The sequence below is a fragment of the Stylophora pistillata genome, chromosome 4 (assembly GCF_964205215.1).
Source record: "Stylophora pistillata chromosome 4, jaStyPist1.2, whole genome shotgun sequence".
NCBI lineage: Eukaryota > Metazoa > Cnidaria > Anthozoa > Scleractinia > Pocilloporidae > Stylophora > Stylophora pistillata.
Genome location: NC_142522.1, coordinates 28645234 through 28663245, shown reverse-complemented (window position 1 = coordinate 28663245; position 18012 = coordinate 28645234). Strand labels below are relative to the sequence as shown.

The window sequence follows — 18012 nt, the reverse complement described above, 5'->3', positions numbered from 1 at the left end:
AACGGCCTCTAGTGGTCAAAATCTCAAGTAGGCCACTAGTTGCCAAAATCGTAAAACGGCCACTCGTGGCCAAAATCACAAATTGGCCACTACTGGCCAAAATTGTAAGACAGCCACTACAAGCGAAAATCACAAGACGGGCATTAGTGGCCATAATCGCACATCGGCCACTATTGGCCATAATTGCAAATCGGCCACTTGCAGCAAAAATCACAAATTGGTAGCCAGTGGCCATAATTGCAAATCGGCCACTAGTGGCCAAAATCATAAAATGGTCACTTGTGGCCATATTTGCAAAACCGCCTCTAGTGGCAAAAATTGCATAAAACGACACTAGTGGCCATATTTGCAAAACGCACCCTAGAGGCCAAAATTGCAGATCAGCCACTATAGGCCATAATTGCAAAACGCCCAATAGTAGCTAAAATTGCAAATCGGCCGCCAGTGACCAAAATCGCAAATCGGTCACTAGTGGCCAAAATTGGAGATCGGGCACTGTGTCCAAAACTTGGGACTGGCATCTATCATCTTTTTGAGTACTTCGTACCACAAGAGTATCCTCTAGCTCGCCCAGTCACTGTAACACAATTTTTACCTCGTCTGAAAACATGAGATCATTTTTCAAATGAAATAAGGTGGTAATTCTCTAAAGAAATTTCAGGCTGCGTCCATAGGGGGCAATACAAGATATTTTGATTCTATTAGGTGAGTTGATCATGTAAATTGGCTGCCTCAATGAGATTCTTAAGCGGACGTTTCGAGTGTTGGCCACTTGGTCAAAAGACAAGGTCTTAACCTTTTTTATTAAAACTGATGCAAAATAAGGATAGAAGAAGTAATTTTGCACGGAAGCCCTCGCCTGTATGGTACCTATCACCCCAGTAATCTTATAGGACCCTTGCATTTTCCTTCGTAATAACAATGATTACACGCTCTCGAATGCCTTGTCTCCTCCGGTGTGTCATATCTGGGAAGAGAGGGAGTGTACTACGGTCTCTCTTTAAGGATGTTGGTACCCTATCTATTGGTAAGCATGTCTGCTGCAAGAAGGGAGCTGATTAATAGCTAAAAGATGTTTCCCAAGACTGACAAGCGAGTGCCACGTATTTGTGTTAAGGGTCAACTTCAGGCCATTTAAGGAATCATTGCAAAGTGGTTTCTGTGGGAAGCATTAAATAGGGAAACTGGTCGGTACCGTCTTCTTTCTTTTTCCCATCTTCCCGCCCATTTTAACTGGCTATGTGTTAGAAAAATATCAGAATGACATCACTTAAAGCACACCTTTTTTTAATTCAAACGAACTCATTAATATTGTCTTAATTATAATTCAAACTACAATTAAGCACTAAATACTTGAACGCTCCTATGACCGAAAAAAAAAAATGTGACACTCAGCCAAAAGAAGGTTCTCAGCGCAGCCTTTAGAACCTGCTAAAAACTTCACCAAAAAGAACTCGTTTTCACATTCAAACATGTTACCAACCCTCTGGTTACACCCAGACCAAGCATAACTAATAGCGATGTCAAAGTGTCTTAATTATATGCGCGATACTCACACATTCCCGATGACCAGTTAATCCTCTCACACTCGAACGTTTATCACACGATGTATCTACATAAAGTTAACATGATATTACAATCAGATGTGAAATAATTAAAATTGATTCTTAGACGGTCGCACCGTAACCTAAGGAGTAGCTAAGAGGGGTCTCGCAACCTTTCCTCCGACTTTACCCACTTCTGTATGAAAAAAAAAACAAACAAACAAAACAACAACAACAAAATAAAGCAGCCTGGTCTGTCCCCTGGTGACTCCAAGACTCTAGCACTGGGCAACCTGGCAGAAAGTTCTGCCCACGGCTTTGTCTGTCTTCCTCTCTGGACCGTTGGAGAATCAAGTTGTAACAATAATGATATACTCAGTACAAAAATAAACGATCAAAAAAACCAAATAGTTGATATTTTTTACATTAAACCGACCTCTGAGCCTAATAACTATCAAGAGACACATTTCCATATCTAACTCTTCTTCCAAAAGCAGTAACAAAGAGCAACCTCTAGGTGGAACATAACAATATAAAAATTACGGCTATTTCATGTGTCATACCTCATTTGAAAATTAGAATTTCAAACCACTTGTGATGGACAAGATCAATTCTATGACAGGACTTACAACCTACACCAATATATTCTCATGAATAGAAAATCTAATAATAAATAAATCGTCACTCATCCCACAATCAAGTCCTCATTCAAAGACTACAATAATTTTCTCCTATTTTCTTAATATGTTAAAATTGTTGTTTTATTTTCATCAGTATTGAGCGCTCCCTCTTTAAGCTTCTGGCTGTCATATTAATTTATTTGAGTGGGTTAATTTGCAAGAAGCATTCAACACCATAATTGAGAAATAAATTACACACGAACTTGAACAATTCAAAGTCAAATAAGCATCTGAAAAAGTTCTACCTAATATTAATATTATGAGATTCCAGTAAAAAAATTCCAAACTAAAACAACCCCCTAAAAAATACAGTAAATTATGGGAAGAATCCTGTGTGCTGGAAGGTAACATTAACTAATTAGCCAAGCTACTCAGTGGCAGAATACACTATTACACTCCACTGTTTGACATCTCCCGTGGCACGAGAATTTTGTAGGAAGACATTTCCTTAAATTTTAAGCAAGGGGGCTTACAAATAATCTGGGCTGACCTTCACATGCACTACATTTCACTCCTAAACTTTTCCCTCCAACCTATGCTTAACTTCAAAACTAAGGTTAACATAAAAAACAAGATCAGTAACCAAGTGCCCCCAGGGCACTATGGCAAACTGTTATCAAGAAACCTGCTTGAATGTTCACTGTTCTTTATGTTTTTGTCTGATTTACTTGTAAAAGGAAACCTATATTCTTTGGTAAGTGCTTTTGTCAGCCTTTGTTTGGAACAAAAGCTACAAACTTGATTAAACTAACGTGACTGACTGAAATAAAAATAAAACCATTGCATAATTATCGAATCAGTAAGTGATTATTATTAGAAAATCAGCAGACCACACCCCATTCATTCAATGCAAATTATGTGTAAAGAACAAATCTACTTCATTTGAGAAATCAAAATTTGAAAGTTGTCAACAAACTATGTAAGGTATCAAAACACTGTTTCATGATAGCACAGAAAGTGGAAAATGCTCCCAAAACAAGACAAGCAAAAAATCTACTGTGAAAACAAAATGAAAGAAAAAGTTGCATATTGGAAGACATGTCACTGATTTGATGAGACCTTCAGCAGATGTTTTGCTACATGTAAGAAAAAGAAATTACTTTGCAATAATAAACACCCAACACAAAACATACACCACATGCACAGGCACTGACGACTTACTAAACCATGTTATTGGGGCAGTGTGAAAAAAACCGTAACAAGCAATTAATTAGAATGGTTTATCTTACGTGTTATGCCATGAAGTATACTACACACATGCATTTGTAAAAAATTCTTACTTAGAGTTAACCTATCATGTACATGCATAAAGTACTTCTAAGAATATGTTCTCATGAAAGCTCTCTACAAATGGAATTATGTGTAGTAACGACAGAAGATTGATGTATAGGCTTCCCAGGTTGTGGAATATTCTTGTGGAGGTATCAAATTTTACAATGTCCGGTACTTGTCTTCTGGAATAGGTCTGTAAGGTCAATAAAGAATATTACGAAATCAAATCCACGAACTGAATTAAACCAATTTAATAAAGTTTGTGTGACATTTAAGTGTACATTTGTTATGTGAGTAAATCAATTCTGTGTTTCATGTATGTGTACATGTACTCAAGATAAATGCAAATAACATTGGAAAGTAATAAACCATAAACAAAAGTTATGACAATTTCCAGGACAACAAGGAATGAAATTGCAGTGTTTCCAAGAGCCCATTTGTTATAAGTGACAAGAAGAGATGTCTAACAACCCTGTGCCGTATTTTACTATGCTTCATTCTTTCTCATTTTTGTTCCATTTGTTTAAAAGATATATATTTTTTTGATGAATAGCCTTTAAAAGAGACATGTCGTTATAAGTAATATGAAATGACAGGTTGGAGAGTAAAGCAGTCACTTACCTGCTGTATCCTCCAGGAATATTCAATGTGCCGTCTTTTGTGAGAAACATTGACAACTGGTTACCTTGCAGTTCATCACCTGGTTTGTGGGCAGAAAAAATTACATCTTTAACACTCCCAAACAAATTGACATGAATGAAAGGAATACAAGCCAAGGGAAAAAAGAGTGCATTAATTCCTCAAGGGGAATAACCTCATTTCAATCAATAATTATTAACAGTGTATTACCTGATGGATTTTCATCACCTGAAAAATTGTGCCTGGAACAAAATGAAAGAATCACAGAAAATGTTATATATCAAACCTGAATCTGACTCTGAATCAACTGCTTCAATCAATACTGTACATAGCAATGGCAGTCCATCATGAATTTTCATCAATTAAAAAGCAACAAACTGTACATGTACATACAGAGACTTAATTAATAGTTTTTCTGATCTTGACTAATTCTTCATTGAACATTGAACACACAGTTTGCTTGAAGCAGAAGATTTTCTATTATATGTACTACCATAAAAGCCTGCAGATAAGCCGCACTTTTTTCCCCAAAAATCGTCACTAGAAATTGGAGGTGCAGCTTATCTGCAGGAACATTTGAAAAAGGTGTTGTGAATGACCATTTTTGCGTCTGATCAAATGCCTGGTTACTAAGCTTTGAATTTTCTGCTCACATTCTCGTTGTTATTCAAAAATCTATGGAAAAACTGTGTTGAATGAAGAAATTCCTGTCAACAAATACCAGAAAAAGGCCAATCATATGTCAAAGTTGGTAGAAATGATGTTCATTATATTAAAGTACTAAAATTGTGGGTACACTTTGAAGTATTTTACATTGCAGTATTAACGATGAGTTTACACTTGATGAACAGTGGATAAGAAAGACTTCTCAAGACTCAACTTTGAGTTTCTTTTGATTTCTATCAAAAAACTTTTTTCCAAAATTTCAGCTGCTACATTTGGGGTGCTGCTTATCTGCAGGTGTGGCTTATCTGCAGGCTTTTACAGTAAATACATCTTGCATCATTATTGTGTGCAGCTTACCCACTAAAAATTTGTTCAATGACATCATCTGCATTAACTCTGCTGTGGCTTGATCTTTGGTCATCCGGTTTCTGTTTGCAACAAAATTAGTAAAAATTGTTTCGAATCACATTCATGATGATTGCTGTAAATGAAAAAGTCTTGCTAGTTCAGTGCGCATACATGTGCACTGAACTAGCAAAACGAGAGAAACAACTCGATTCTCTCCGAGTGTTCTTTTTTTTTTTTCTTTTTAACAATTGCTTATTTCCACAGAGTGAAATATAAAATGAAACTATAAGATCCAAGAGGTGGGGTGAAGGATACATGAAATTATCTCCAACAAACTAAAGGGGCATAGAGATCTTGTGAAAAAATCTCTGTTCTACAGTGCAAGGTGGATAGTTTGGTTAGACTTGAAGAGTTTGAAGCCTGTTTTCAATGTACATGTTTTGTGGTTTGCAAGATACTAAATGTCACAGCAAAAAGTGAATGAACCATTTAACAATGACCATGACCATTTGACACACAAATAATCTCACCTTCCAACTTATTCTCTTGCCTTGTCTCTCAGGAGCTGGTGAGAGTGTTTGCTCAGAGCCACAAAATGCTGTATCATCAGCTTAAAAGATGTTAAGGCTGATAAGCAAACAACATGGCAAATCTTAAAGCATGATCTGAATTCATGGGTAATTCATTTACAGCATATATAAGACCTTTATATCATCAATTGCTTGCCTTTCTATAAAATAGCTTCTTTTTCGCTACTTTACATTTGCTCCCACACATCCACCCCTCACAGTTTGCACCTCCATAGAATTTAATTGTCTGTGACAAAAATTGAGATTATTCTATGGAAAGTGTGCACAAACAATTGTCTAATCGCAAGTTGCAAAGCATCAAAAAGCAAAAGGGTGAGCAAAGCGAACAAGTGAGTTTTTTGATGCATCACAGTAAGTGAATAAAAATCATTCAACCACTTTCCATGAAATTCTTTCTAACTGACTGACACATTTCAAAGATTGGAAGCGAACAAGTGTGAAAATACATTGTTCAACCAATCAGAGGCATGAACGATTATCATTGTACTTCACAGTGTAAATCTCAGTATCAATGAAATAAAAACTCATGCCCAACAACACTGTTACACTACAATCTAATATTTTGTCACAAAAGGATACAGCCTGAGTGCCTGCCTTTCCCAGACCCTGAACTTTGTTTCCTGTTTAAAAGGAAAAATAAAAATTGCATATCAATAATTGCAACATCATACATAAACTTGCCAAATAGTACTCCTTGTAAGGAGGCAGGAAGCATGGCAATAAAACAAATTTAATATCACCATGGCTCCCTGCCATTGAGCAAGCTACCTGTATGTATACATGTCCAAGCAGTCACATATACATGTATACAGGACACCAGTACTTGCAGGACATGGAATGCTAATCTACCTGAGGATCCAACTAATTAGCCCTTTCACTCCCATAAGTGGACCAAGACAAAATTTCTCCTCATGATATTAATAAAATATCAAGCAGACAAGTGATGAGATCATAGAAAAACATCAATCGGAGGATTATTAGTTGATCTGACACCAAATTCTCCAAATTAACATGGTAAGAATTGTATGGCAGACAGTAAGGAGAATTGTTAAGGAGATCTTGGGAGTGAAAGGATGAACCTTTTCGACCCTAATATCAGTATCTGTATTCCCCATACTCTTCTCTATATAATTAGAATGTATCAACAAAGTTGAAATGGTAAATTGGCCACCGTTACGGTTATAAAAGCTGACGTTTTGAGCATTAGCATTTTGTCGGAGCGAATAGAGGAATTGTGGGTTGTGTGTGCTTTTAAAGGCAGAAAATGGAGCTATGTGATTGGTGGGAACATGGCAACGAGAAAAACACGAATAAATTAGTGGGATGAAAAGCATTTGTTGATACCTGTGGGATTTAGACTGCCGGTTTGAAAGATACTTAAATACTGACAAAGAGAATTTGTCTAACAATCTAAATGTCTTTGTTTGGTGACCATTTCCTTTATTCTCATGATCAGAATGATTGATTCATTAGTATAACTGTAACGAGAAATTAGTTGCTGGTCACTCTTAGGGTTTAATGGGTTAAAAAATGTGGTTTTTCCTCTCCAAATAAGTAACACCGACCTACTGTATGAAAATTATGGCTGGTTATTGAGGAAATGTTGGAAGCCCGAATGGTGCAGCATACACAAACAGGATCAATCGAGTCAAGAAAAACAAAAAAGTGGCAGGAAAAGAAAAATGAAATGTTTACACCTTTGTCTCAAATAAACATGTCAAACAAGTAGCAAATATGCTAAAAAAAAAAAAACAATTGTTTCAAATGAAATGAAAAACAAAAAAAATAGGAAAAGAAAAATGGTGAGTGCATGGCTGAGTATGCTAACACCATTCCATGATTGAATACCTCCTACTAGATCTGCCTTCCAAGCTGGATGAAAAAGAATGACCAGTTGAATACCCGGATATCCGTGACAGTGTGCTGGTGCTCCTGACATGGCTACTGCCTCCACATGCTGGTTCGCTGAAGCTCCGTGAATGCCCAGGAATGAAATTCACTTTGTCAGGATCACTGCCTGCAGTTTCCTGATTTTCTGATGTGCTTTCTTGGCTGCTGCTGAGGACTGATTTACTTGCCTCAGCTCCTTCTGGTGTGTCATTGACTGAGTCATGATCAGAGGGTGGTGCTCTGTTTTCTGCTGTTTCAGTTATGGCTTGATTGTGTGATGGCGAATATGGCCTGGGGGAGAAAATGTTATATGTAACCATTGGCACCCAACGTACTTTCTCATTGCATAAAAGGAGACATTCTGTGAAGATTGTAGGTGAAGAGAAAGGTGCAGAATCAATGATTAGTTTATTTAGTTACACCCCTATCTTTTCAAGGAGCATGGGCCATCAAAAATCTCTCTTCATCTTGTCCTGGGCTTGCCCTTTAAGTGTGATCCTAGTTTAGCCCCCATTAAATCATTTTATTCCCAAATCCCTGGAATAGCATCACTACATTGGTTGGGATTGTAGAATGCATAAACAAGAGGAGAAAGTGTATCATGAATGTTCCTACACATACACTTTAAAAAGTGGATCTCCAGATGTGAGCTGCATACTGATTTCAACCTTTGAAAAGAAAACAAAGTGCATTAAATTTTATGAAACAAATACAATTGTTAATTAGTTAATTCAAATTCTACAAAGCATTTCAAAATTCAATTTAAATTGCTGATGTACCTCAAGAATAGAGTTGTCCTGGCGCAAAGTCTTGTTTTCATATCCTTCAAGAATATATCGCTTTACAGTTGAAGCTGATCCAGCAAACTCTGCCAAGTTCACATCCACAAACCCAAGCTATAAAGAAACATGACAAAATTACACCATTACACCAGTAATATAATTCCAAATACACACAAAAAAAAAGAGGCCTAAAGTGTAAAATGTTCTTCTCTTATGATTTTTTGCTTCATTTGTAAGAAATACAAAGCCATGCTATACAGAAACATGACAGAATTACAGCATACTGTTCTTTTTTCTCCTCTTAGGGTTTCTGCTCTTATATTTAGAAGAAATACACTTTTAGGTGTTAAAAAAAAATAAGTGAAAAACTGTTTTACTGTATCAAAGAGGAAATGCAAATGTCCCTCCTTGAAAAGAAAAATAGCAACTTTTAGGAAAGCCACTAAAAAATCTAACACTCAAAAAACACACAAGAAAAAAAAAATGGATCAGCTGATAATTGTTAAATTGTACTAACCTTGATGTGACCCTTGCCCCCTTTGGTTTCCTTCAAAAAAAAAAAAAAAAGAAAAGAAAAACATTATAGGACTGACATAAAGTGTACTACAAGGTAACCTAAAAAAAATTTCACACAATGCATGAGCAAGGGAAAGGTGTCTGGATGGGTCAATTTATTGGTCCTTAAGTGATTTTAAGGGACTTTCCTAAGTTCTTTTCTTTGTTGTGTGAATTGTTTACATCAATTGACCATATATACCCTAACCTAAGTGTGCATATTCTCCATGTACTGTTCTCTTTACATTTCCTGAGGTGCTGACAAGGAAAACTTGCTTAAAAATCAAGATTTTCTGAAGTTGTTGATAATTTCCATAATTCTCATGACTCTTAGTACAGTTTGATTCAGGCATGATACTGTAAGGATAAATTACAACCTAGCCACTCTTAAGGGTTAGAAGGTCAAAGTAAATGTACAGACCTGAATATTTTTTACACTTTCACTCAGTGATCACTTGTGAGAAGGCAACAAGAAGTAGTAGTCTGTTTTAGTTTTTGTTCACATTTTTTGATAGTTTTGGGGTCGTGATACATCCAATTAGACCTTGTAACTTTCTGTAAACCCAAAATTCACTATTCAAAATGAAGTCGGGCATTGACAGACACATGAACAATGTTGCTTAGTGCCTCCTAGGCAAATTCTAGGTTCCTGTCAGTGGTTGACTGATTCTTAAACCGGTTAAGTCACTCCTTACAAACTCCTGACAGACAACAGACAACAATGTATCATTTTGTGCTGAAGCCTAAGCCTTACTTTGACTCAAAGTGTCTAGCACCACTTAAACTTGACCTTTCCGTCTGTTAAAAAAGAAAATTAAGCCGAGTCTCAAATTCCCTTAATATTTGCGTTCATATCCTGGAAAAGAGGGATATTCAACTTGTTTTCACTTAGAGGGATTATATATTAAAAATGTTTTCAGATATGCATGTTATTCTAGATAAGTTTTCCTTCCTTATTTACTAAGCTCAAGAAAGCCAGCATGTTTGTATATCACAAGGAATGAGGCTAATCCCTATAATCTCAACAAGACCCCCCCCCCCAAAAAAAAAAAAAAAAAAATCAACCATGTTTTGAATGACAAACTTCAGCCTTGCTGAACACATACATGAACATGCATTTTTTAGTGGAACATATTTTTACCTTGTACAAGCAAATGATTCAGAAGTAAATACACAGATGTTCATTCAAGCTTAACATTCCTTAATTTTAATGTTCAGGTACTTTTAATACAACTAGTTGTTAAATATGTTTTCTTTTTTTTTTTTTAAGACACTCATAAATACTTATTTCAGTGTGCAGCTATGTCTAAAATGATTTCTCGGATGCATTTGACCCTGAGGAGTGACAGGCATCTTCTCTTTATAATATTTCCCCTCAAATCAATCATCAAGGTCATGAGAATAAATGAAATGATCACCAACTAATGAGGCTCTTGATTTTTAAACCAACTCTCCATAGCAGCACCTTAGGAAATGTTTAGAAAACAGAATGGAGAAGATGCATACTGATGTCAGAGTGTAAAAGGTTAAAGCATTTGACAAAACAAAGGGATGGTTGCCAGGATTTGAAATGGCTTTGCGAAAGAATCAAGATCTTAAGAACAATTGAACTGAGGGCTCTGTAGTGATACTCAATATACAGATCGTGAACAGCTACATGCATGGGGAGATGAGTTAATGTGGGAAAAATCTGTACTTTGACCAACCTGATTTAATAAGACCATAAACAGGAAGAGAAGACTTTAAAATAAGGAAGTATAGAGTAGCAGTAATCCTTTTGTATTTATTTTACACAAATAAGACCTAAAGGAGCTTTAGATTTGCCAAATCACCCAAATATCAGACAAAAATCTGTTAATTAATTGACTAAAAAGTGATAATAAACTAGATGTTAAATGAATAGCACTGTATAGGAATCTTGCCTGTTGAGATAGTAAATCATATGCTGTTTTTTATTTTATTCACCTATATCTTACTGCTGTATGTTTCCTTTTTAAAATAAATTGGAGGAATTCCATGCTACTTCAAGATTAGATATTCTACTGATACAAGAGGCTCATCAAAACTAGACCATGAACTCTTTGAGGATTATGTCTTATAGCCTAGGGAAAAGCTACATTTTCACTAAGTTAGAGACTGAAACTGTGCAAGGCTGGTCAAAACTCCATCAACTCTTTGGAGGATAATGTATTAGTAGCTTAAAAGGAAACTTGGGTACATTTTCACCCATTTAGAGAACAAAACTGTCTTGTTGATTGATGCCAAGAAAGGAAACCATAGGTTACAGCAAAGCAAAGTAGTCCTGATGTATTTAAGTGGCAATATCTCTGCCATCTCATCCAAAGGTCTACAGGCTTGCAAATTCAAGGAGCTCTCTTGTGTCTTTATTTAATCACTTTCACCAGAGTGTGGTGAGGGTCGCACAACAGAGCAAGGCTCCAAATTAAGTGCGCCCTATATCCCACCCATCCTACCCCAGGGGAGGACATCCATCACACAGTAATCTCGTGCGTGGGATATTAACGTCTCCTACCCCAACCCTGCAGGAGACGGGACCTCCACTTATTCATCCCTATCCGAGAAGACTAGAATATCTAACCATTTCTTGATGTAATAGAAAGGTAACAATTCTTCTCAATTATTTTAAGACCATGAGTGTTGGTCCGGCTGGGGCTCGAACCCTCGACCTCCCGCCCAACAGTTCAGCGCTTTATCCATTGAGCTAACCAGGAGGTGGTTTTTTTCCCATCTAAAGAAATTTTGGCAATAATAATAATATTAATAATTAATAATTGTTTTGGCAATAATAATATTAATATTAATAATTGTTAATTCATCCTAATCTTCTCCATTCTCAATCATCATAAACAATAGTTTATTCTTGCCTTTTCATTTTTTTTTAACCATCCAAGAATAACAATACTACTTGACTGCATGCTCAAGAAAAAAAATGTTTTGAAGCTAATTGCTCCTTCAATAAAAATAGCTCTCTATGCAAAACATCTTCAACGTCAGCACAATACCCCACCTTCAAGTACCTGCTAATTAAATGCTTTTTAAAAAATTGGAGCCTTGGTGCCAAACCTGATCAAATAGATTTTCATTTAACTCATTCTGCTGGTCATGAGGTATAAGAGGGAGTGAGAGAGGCAAAAACAATTTTCGACTGACTAATGTCTGCAATACAATTTCATGCCAACATAAATGAAAACAAGTTCTCAAAATGTTTTCCACAAACGTTTTTCAACTTGCCCATCAAATATTGGCAAGGAAAGAAGAAATCAACATCAAAATTGCAAAGTCTTAAAAACCTGGCAATTAAAAGCGATTGCTCTAAGACAAGCAAAGTAGCAAGTTTTCTACCATCCCAATATGCTAATTTGCCTGGTGACTTGATAAAAAGTAAAAAAAAAAAACAGAACAATTATTTTACAGATAATAAAAAAGTAATGTTTCATGTTGAGCAAATCATGATGCACTTACGTCTATAACTAATGATAAAATGTGATGTTTATCTAACCTATCCCAATCAGATAGCATTCTGGCTACAAGTAAATTATGTCTTGAAATATAATGACATGGCTTGAAGTAACAAATGTTAGTGCTGGAGCTACCGAAATTACGCGATTTAAATTGTTTTAAATCACAACAAGTTGTCAAACTCACTGTTACAATTCCTTCTAATATTTCAATTGTCAGGATAATTCGTAAATACTGTGATACACAATGGCGACAGCCATGAAAAAATCTTATCAATGAACTAAGATGGGGAGAAATATTTCACAGATTTGTTTGAGTTTCTAATCGCTAACATGAACATGTTAAGGCAAGAAAACAAGTACAAGATAATTGAATAAGGTGAACGGAAACGAAATAATATCAAGATCTTCACCATAGTCAGACAAATCTCAAAGCACTCTTCTAAATACCAATTTTTGTCAACAGATTTGGATTGATCTCTGATAATCCAGATTTTTGTACGTTAATTATTCACTGAAAGTAAGAATTTCCATATTTTCTGCATAAGTCAAGCGATAAGGGGTATAAATACACTATTGTGTGGTTAATATGACCTGGAGTCTTGTCATTTTAGGAAACCACATGATTTCCCACTTGGGCAAAACACTAACTTACAATACAAGGAACAGATTATCGCAACGCTCGGGTAAAATGTTTCTCATAAATCCTTTCCCTTTCAATCGATTTAATTTGTTCGTGCATGTGTTTATCAAGGAATAAATAAAAACAACCCCGCTAAACTAACATGAAATCGATATAACGAAACTGACTACTTTGCATGCGAAAGAAATTCATGAATGCATAACATTTTGAGGATGAACTGGCTTGTTCGAGAACAACAAATCAGGATTGACAACTCAAACGAACCATGACACGAAGAAAAGAAAATTGTCTGCAGATTCCGAATTTTACTTCGTAATCTTCAGAGAAAGTGTAGGAATTAAACTACAACTCTTTGTAGTGCAACAATCAGCTAAAGTTACTGGCGATCAAGGCGTGATCTGACCAAAGTTATTGCTAAATATTTTTCATGCGCGCACACACTGCCATAGTCGCCGTGAATTCTTGTTCCACTCGACAAAAAAATGATTAAAAGCTCTAGTAAGAGATCAGATGCACTATTTAAAACGTTCCCTGAAGGCCAAGGCATCAACTGTTTTAATCCCGAATGAATATCATAAATTGCAGGTGGCCCATAAACGTCGCAACTCTGCGAGCCCGGGGCGAACTAAAATTGCACAACAACTAAATTAAAACTTCACTAGCAAAACCCGAATATGTTCCAAAACTAGCAACCAATAAAGAAAGCGAAATAGTTTATAATTAACGTGTAGGAGTACTAAACATCTGCGTTTAATCCATAGGATCATTTCACGACATTATGAAGTTGTGTTGTTGTGAACTCATACCTTACGAATGGACACTCGGTAGTTACATGCATCTAAAACTCCCGTAGAGACATTCGCTGTCATTTTGCATGGAAAAGTGACGTCTTTTCTCCACTTTACGCAATGGTTCCCGACTTCCTCCCTTAAAGAAGACAAAATAATAAAAACAAAGGCGAAATTAAAATAAAAGCCGCATTGCAAATGCGTTCTTTCTCGCAGATCTCAGCAGCTAATACCTCGTTGAAAAGCTCGTAAAATTTCCACCTTCCAGTAATCTCATTTTAGCGAACAGAACTCCGCTCACGAAAGGCACACTCGTCAGCTGGTTTAACTTGAAGTTCACGTCAAACTTAAACTTTTTCTTCTTCATGTTTGCTTGTTATCCAGGGCTTCTAAGATTATATTTCCGTCTTCTACCTGCCGACGACATTTTCTCAATAACAAAACAGTGACATCTGCCTAAAGATACCCACAATACTCTCTGCACCGCAGCGGAAGCCAATCACGTACTTGGCATAATAACTTCCGGGGAAATGCTTCTCCTTCCTTTGGCGCTGCTACGACCCGCACATTTCAATGAAACTTAAAATTATTCTAACAATAGAATGAATTGAGAAAAGGCATAAAAATCAATGTTTACAAGCATTAACTGGGAAGTATGAAACTTTGATAGGAGGTCGTGAAATTCTCAGAAATTCCACATTGGTCGGAAGTTTGAAAGTTTGACCCGAAATAAAGTACAAATGTGACGAGGTCTCGGGTTTTTATTATCTCGCGGTTTCATTACGTAAGAATTTTTTTGGAATTCTGACACGCTTTAAGCGATGTATCGAAATTTGTCATTACTTCCATTTCATGAAATCAATAAATGGCATCTCGCTCTTGAGATCGAAACTCAATATAGTTTTTTCCTACAACTGCCCGACGTTGATTCACTAAAAATAGAGCCTCTAATTAAACGTTTGAAAGAAAAAATTGAAATAATTCAAATATTGTCACAAATTCATAAAGTGAAAAGGGTCTATAGGACCTTGGAACTTTATATAAGAAGAAACCTACGTCAGACCATGTTATATTGGCTGAGAAATTTAACTGTGAGAGTAATTGAAGAGTGCTTTAGTGTAGATGATTCGCTGAAGTTGCTAAGATCTTCGTCACTTGCGTGTGCTATTAAGTAAACACGTAATATGATGCACGTCACCAGACATGCACGCTGCTTTTTTGCTTTTTAAAATAAAGTATGATTCAGACTAGATAATCATTTCCAGATGTTGATCTATTTATACTGTACAGTATCGACCTGTCACAATTGTTACTTTACCCCCGTGTAAGGGCAAAGCCCACGGTAGAGAATTCGAACAAAGGAGCGATAGTGCGCATATTTTTTCTCCCCTTCATTGCTCAAAAATAATTGTCTCTGTAGATACTCAAGAAATAAGTTCAGAACAATTTGTCGTCAGTATTCTTGGATACCAGAAAAACGAAAAAAAATTGGCATGTACCTCGACCTCGATATTTGATGAGGACATGAGTCTAATCAGCAGGTTTTTTTTTTATTATTGAGCCGTATATCCGTTCCGAAGTGAAAATTACACCAACAGATCTTAAAACAAAAAACATGCAAAATTTCCCTATAATTCCTAAGGTCGCAGCAATTTCATGCTTGGTGGTTAGGTTTATCATGTTTTGATTGCCACAGCACTTCAAAGCGATAGACTTCCGGCCGAATTTACCGCATCTCGAAAGGGCACAAAAGAGGCCCACCACAAGGCTTTGCAGGCGGTCAATTCTTAAGTGTCACGAGTGGCCGGCATAAATGCCAAAGCGGGTTTAAACTGATCAGACTGACTGAATAATTTTACTTCAAAAAATTCATCACAACACTGTGCGACCTCGGCAGCTCCAACATGGCCAAAAAAAACAAGGAGAAAGCGGGGCCGTCCGGGTATATTTGTCCCCTTCCTATATCTTGAAATAGCGATAAGTTACGAAAATAACGACTGTGCCAGTGGTTGGTTTTGTTTCCCCGGTAGTCGAGGGATACAATTTAGATCCACTGCATGCCCCTCTCTACACGGGGAGGGGATTAGGTAGGTAATGAGTTTAAATCTCAACCGCTTCCGAACTCCTTTAGCAGACTTGTCTAAAATTGTTTCTTAACAGGAAAGCAGAAAGGCACAAATGCGAGCAAGGTATTATTTTAATTTCTGGTAAAATAAAAAAAGAGATTTTGAACTCAAAAGGAATTCATTTTAATGCTTTTTCCTCGAGAGTTGGAGCTTTCATTGCCTTTCACTGGCAGTAAAAGCGAATGACCGGGTAACTCCGGCTCGAGTGAGAGGGGAAGCAGCTATCCACTGGTCTCGAAGAGGATAACCTGTCTGAAAGACGCGTGTTTACAAATAACAAAACAAATTTAAATACAAAAGTAAACTTCCTAAAGCTAGTAACTAATGCCAAACTGAAAAGGACATCTTCTTTAGCTCCTCTGTTCTTAAAGGCTTACCAACAACGAAAAAAAAAAAAAAAGAGTTTCCCATAGTTCCTGTGAAACTGGGAATATCGCTGCTTTCACTTAGAAGACACGGAATTGGGTTGTTTCTTGACACATGCGTCGATTTCTTGATCGTCGACACTTGAACTGAATGTAATTCCTGGCGGTTCGTTTGATGATTTTCTGCATTCTCATAACAAAGCAGAATGTAAGGTATATGAAGACTGCCAGCACTCCTCCACTCAACATCACGGGGGATAGAATGACGAGCAATGACAATGACGCTACTGTCAATGTTCCCCCGAAAACTAAAAGAGCGCAGAATGATATGGAAAGAAACGAGCCTAATACAAAGGCGAGGAACACCAGAAACGGCAGAAAACCAAGAACGACTAAGGTGACCAGGAACAGGCTAATAAAAGGATGATTCTCAAGGAAATTTTTGACTCGCCTGATCGCAGGCTTTGCTTGAAAATCCGCTTTTAGACTGGATGTGTAATGAATCGTGTGTCGAAGGTTATTCTTCAACCTTGGAAACAAGTGGTCCACACGCTCGATCCAAACCATGGCGAAAAATCACTAGAAAAGATAACACAACAAAAAGCCATCGTGGAGAGCCCGATTGTCGGTGACAGGCTAGAAAAATTCTCTGTTCGCTAGCAAACTATTTTTTTCTATCCCAAATAAAATCTTTCCATTTACTACCAAGTTAAAAGACCTCCTTGAAAATTGATAAACCAGCTGTCTCCCTGGGCATTGTTATTTAAAACAGATTCCAGAAAAAGGTCATCCTAAGAGAATTGCGCTTGCTTCAAGTTAAGTTTCAGTCGCGAGGTTCATTTGTCGCTCATGCGAAATAAGACTGTTAATCTTCGTCCATTCAGTGGACGCTGTGAAAGCTTGTATCTTGTTCTCTACTATAACTGCAAGACTGACTATTTTCAGGCAGGTTCAAAATTGGATTTGGACCATTTATGACAAAGCTAACCTGGGTAGGAGTCCTTTTTTCGTTCCCTACAGCCAACTGAAGAAATGCGAGCTAAGAAGTGGTTCAGCGGAAATATGGGGCGAAAGGGAGCAAATTAATCAAAGTGCCCTTGCGCATTTCGCACTCCTTCCTTCGGTCTCCTTTTCCCTTTTGCCATCGTGTTTCTCCTAATTGGCTTGATGGGAACGGAAAAGACAGCTATGCAAGCCAAATAAGAGATTTTGGTGTGCAGAGTCGCACGAGTAACCTTACTTTTCCCCTTTGCCATGCGCGCTTACCCTACAAAACGTTTTTTTTCAAAAAGGTCTTTATCCAGATCCACATGGTAAGGATCTCTCTTGCTTGCCAAATTGTCAAAGGTTTCGATAAGAGTGTCATTTGAGTAAGCCCCTTTTCTGTTTTTAACCAAGTTAAAATTCACCAAAAGAGTGGTCTAGCTTACCTCAAAAGTTGAACTCATAAATCCACTGGTTTAATTACGTAACAGTCACTTAATTGACGCACAACGCTTGCGTCCCCGAGCAAGCGCGCTTAATTCAACAGTTGAACAACTCATTTCTACTCCGAAGTGGAGAAAGGTTTTCAAAGGAGCAAACAAGAAATTCCTTTGCGCAAGAACGCACCGGCTGGAGCTTGCGCCAAAAGTTAAGATCAGGT

At 37.0% G+C, this 18012-nt stretch overlaps 2 protein-coding genes across 3 annotated transcripts; both read right to left on the bottom strand.

Moving 5' to 3' along the window:
* Window positions 1–3517: 3517 nt before the first annotated feature.
* Window positions 3518–14339, bottom strand: LOC111328871 (EEIG family member 2). Of its 2 annotated transcripts, none has more exons than XM_022933409.2 (12): window positions 14110–14339; window positions 13895–14015; window positions 8929–8958; window positions 8409–8525; window positions 8251–8297; window positions 7642–7920; window positions 6319–6359; window positions 5680–5759; window positions 5159–5229; window positions 4346–4377; window positions 4118–4196; window positions 3518–3689 (listed from the first exon to the last, which is right to left on the bottom strand). In XM_022933409.2, exons 1-12 carry the CDS (start codon window positions 14241–14243, stop codon window positions 3656–3658), a joined length of 1065 nt encoding a protein of 354 aa, XP_022789144.2. In that variant the 5' UTR covers window positions 14244–14339; the 3' UTR covers window positions 3518–3655. The 2 variants fall into 2 exon arrangements, with proteins under 2 accessions (XP_022789144.2, XP_022789142.2); XM_022933407.2 differs by having other exon boundaries at window positions 7588–7920; window positions 14110–14338.
* Window positions 14340–16055: 1716 nt separating this feature from the next.
* LOC148733211 (uncharacterized) lies at window positions 16056–18001 on the bottom strand. Its single transcript, XM_088758902.1, has one exon. It carries the CDS (start codon window positions 16932–16934, stop codon window positions 16449–16451), a length of 486 nt encoding a protein of 161 aa, XP_088615028.1. The 5' UTR covers window positions 16935–18001; the 3' UTR covers window positions 16056–16448.
* Between the last annotated feature and the right edge of the window lie 11 nt (window positions 18002–18012).

Excerpts from the sequence above, each read along its gene's own strand:
- LOC111328871 (XM_022933407.2), bottom strand. The coding sequence starts at position 14,243 with ATGAAGAAGAAAAAGTTTAAGTTTGACGTGAACTTCAAGTTAAACCAG. Across the intron at positions 8,959-13,894 it reads ACCGAGTGTCCATTCGTAAG|GAAACCAAAGGGGGCAAGGG; the intron begins GTATGAGTTCAC and ends TTTTTTTTGAAG. Across the intron at positions 3,690-4,117 it reads ATTCCTGGAGGATACAGCAG|ACCTATTCCAGAAGACAAGT; the intron begins GTAAGTGACTGC and ends TTGACCTTACAG.
- LOC148733211 (XM_088758902.1), bottom strand. The coding sequence starts at position 16,934 with ATGGTTTGGATCGAGCGTGTGGACCACTTGTTTCCAAGGTTGAAGAAT.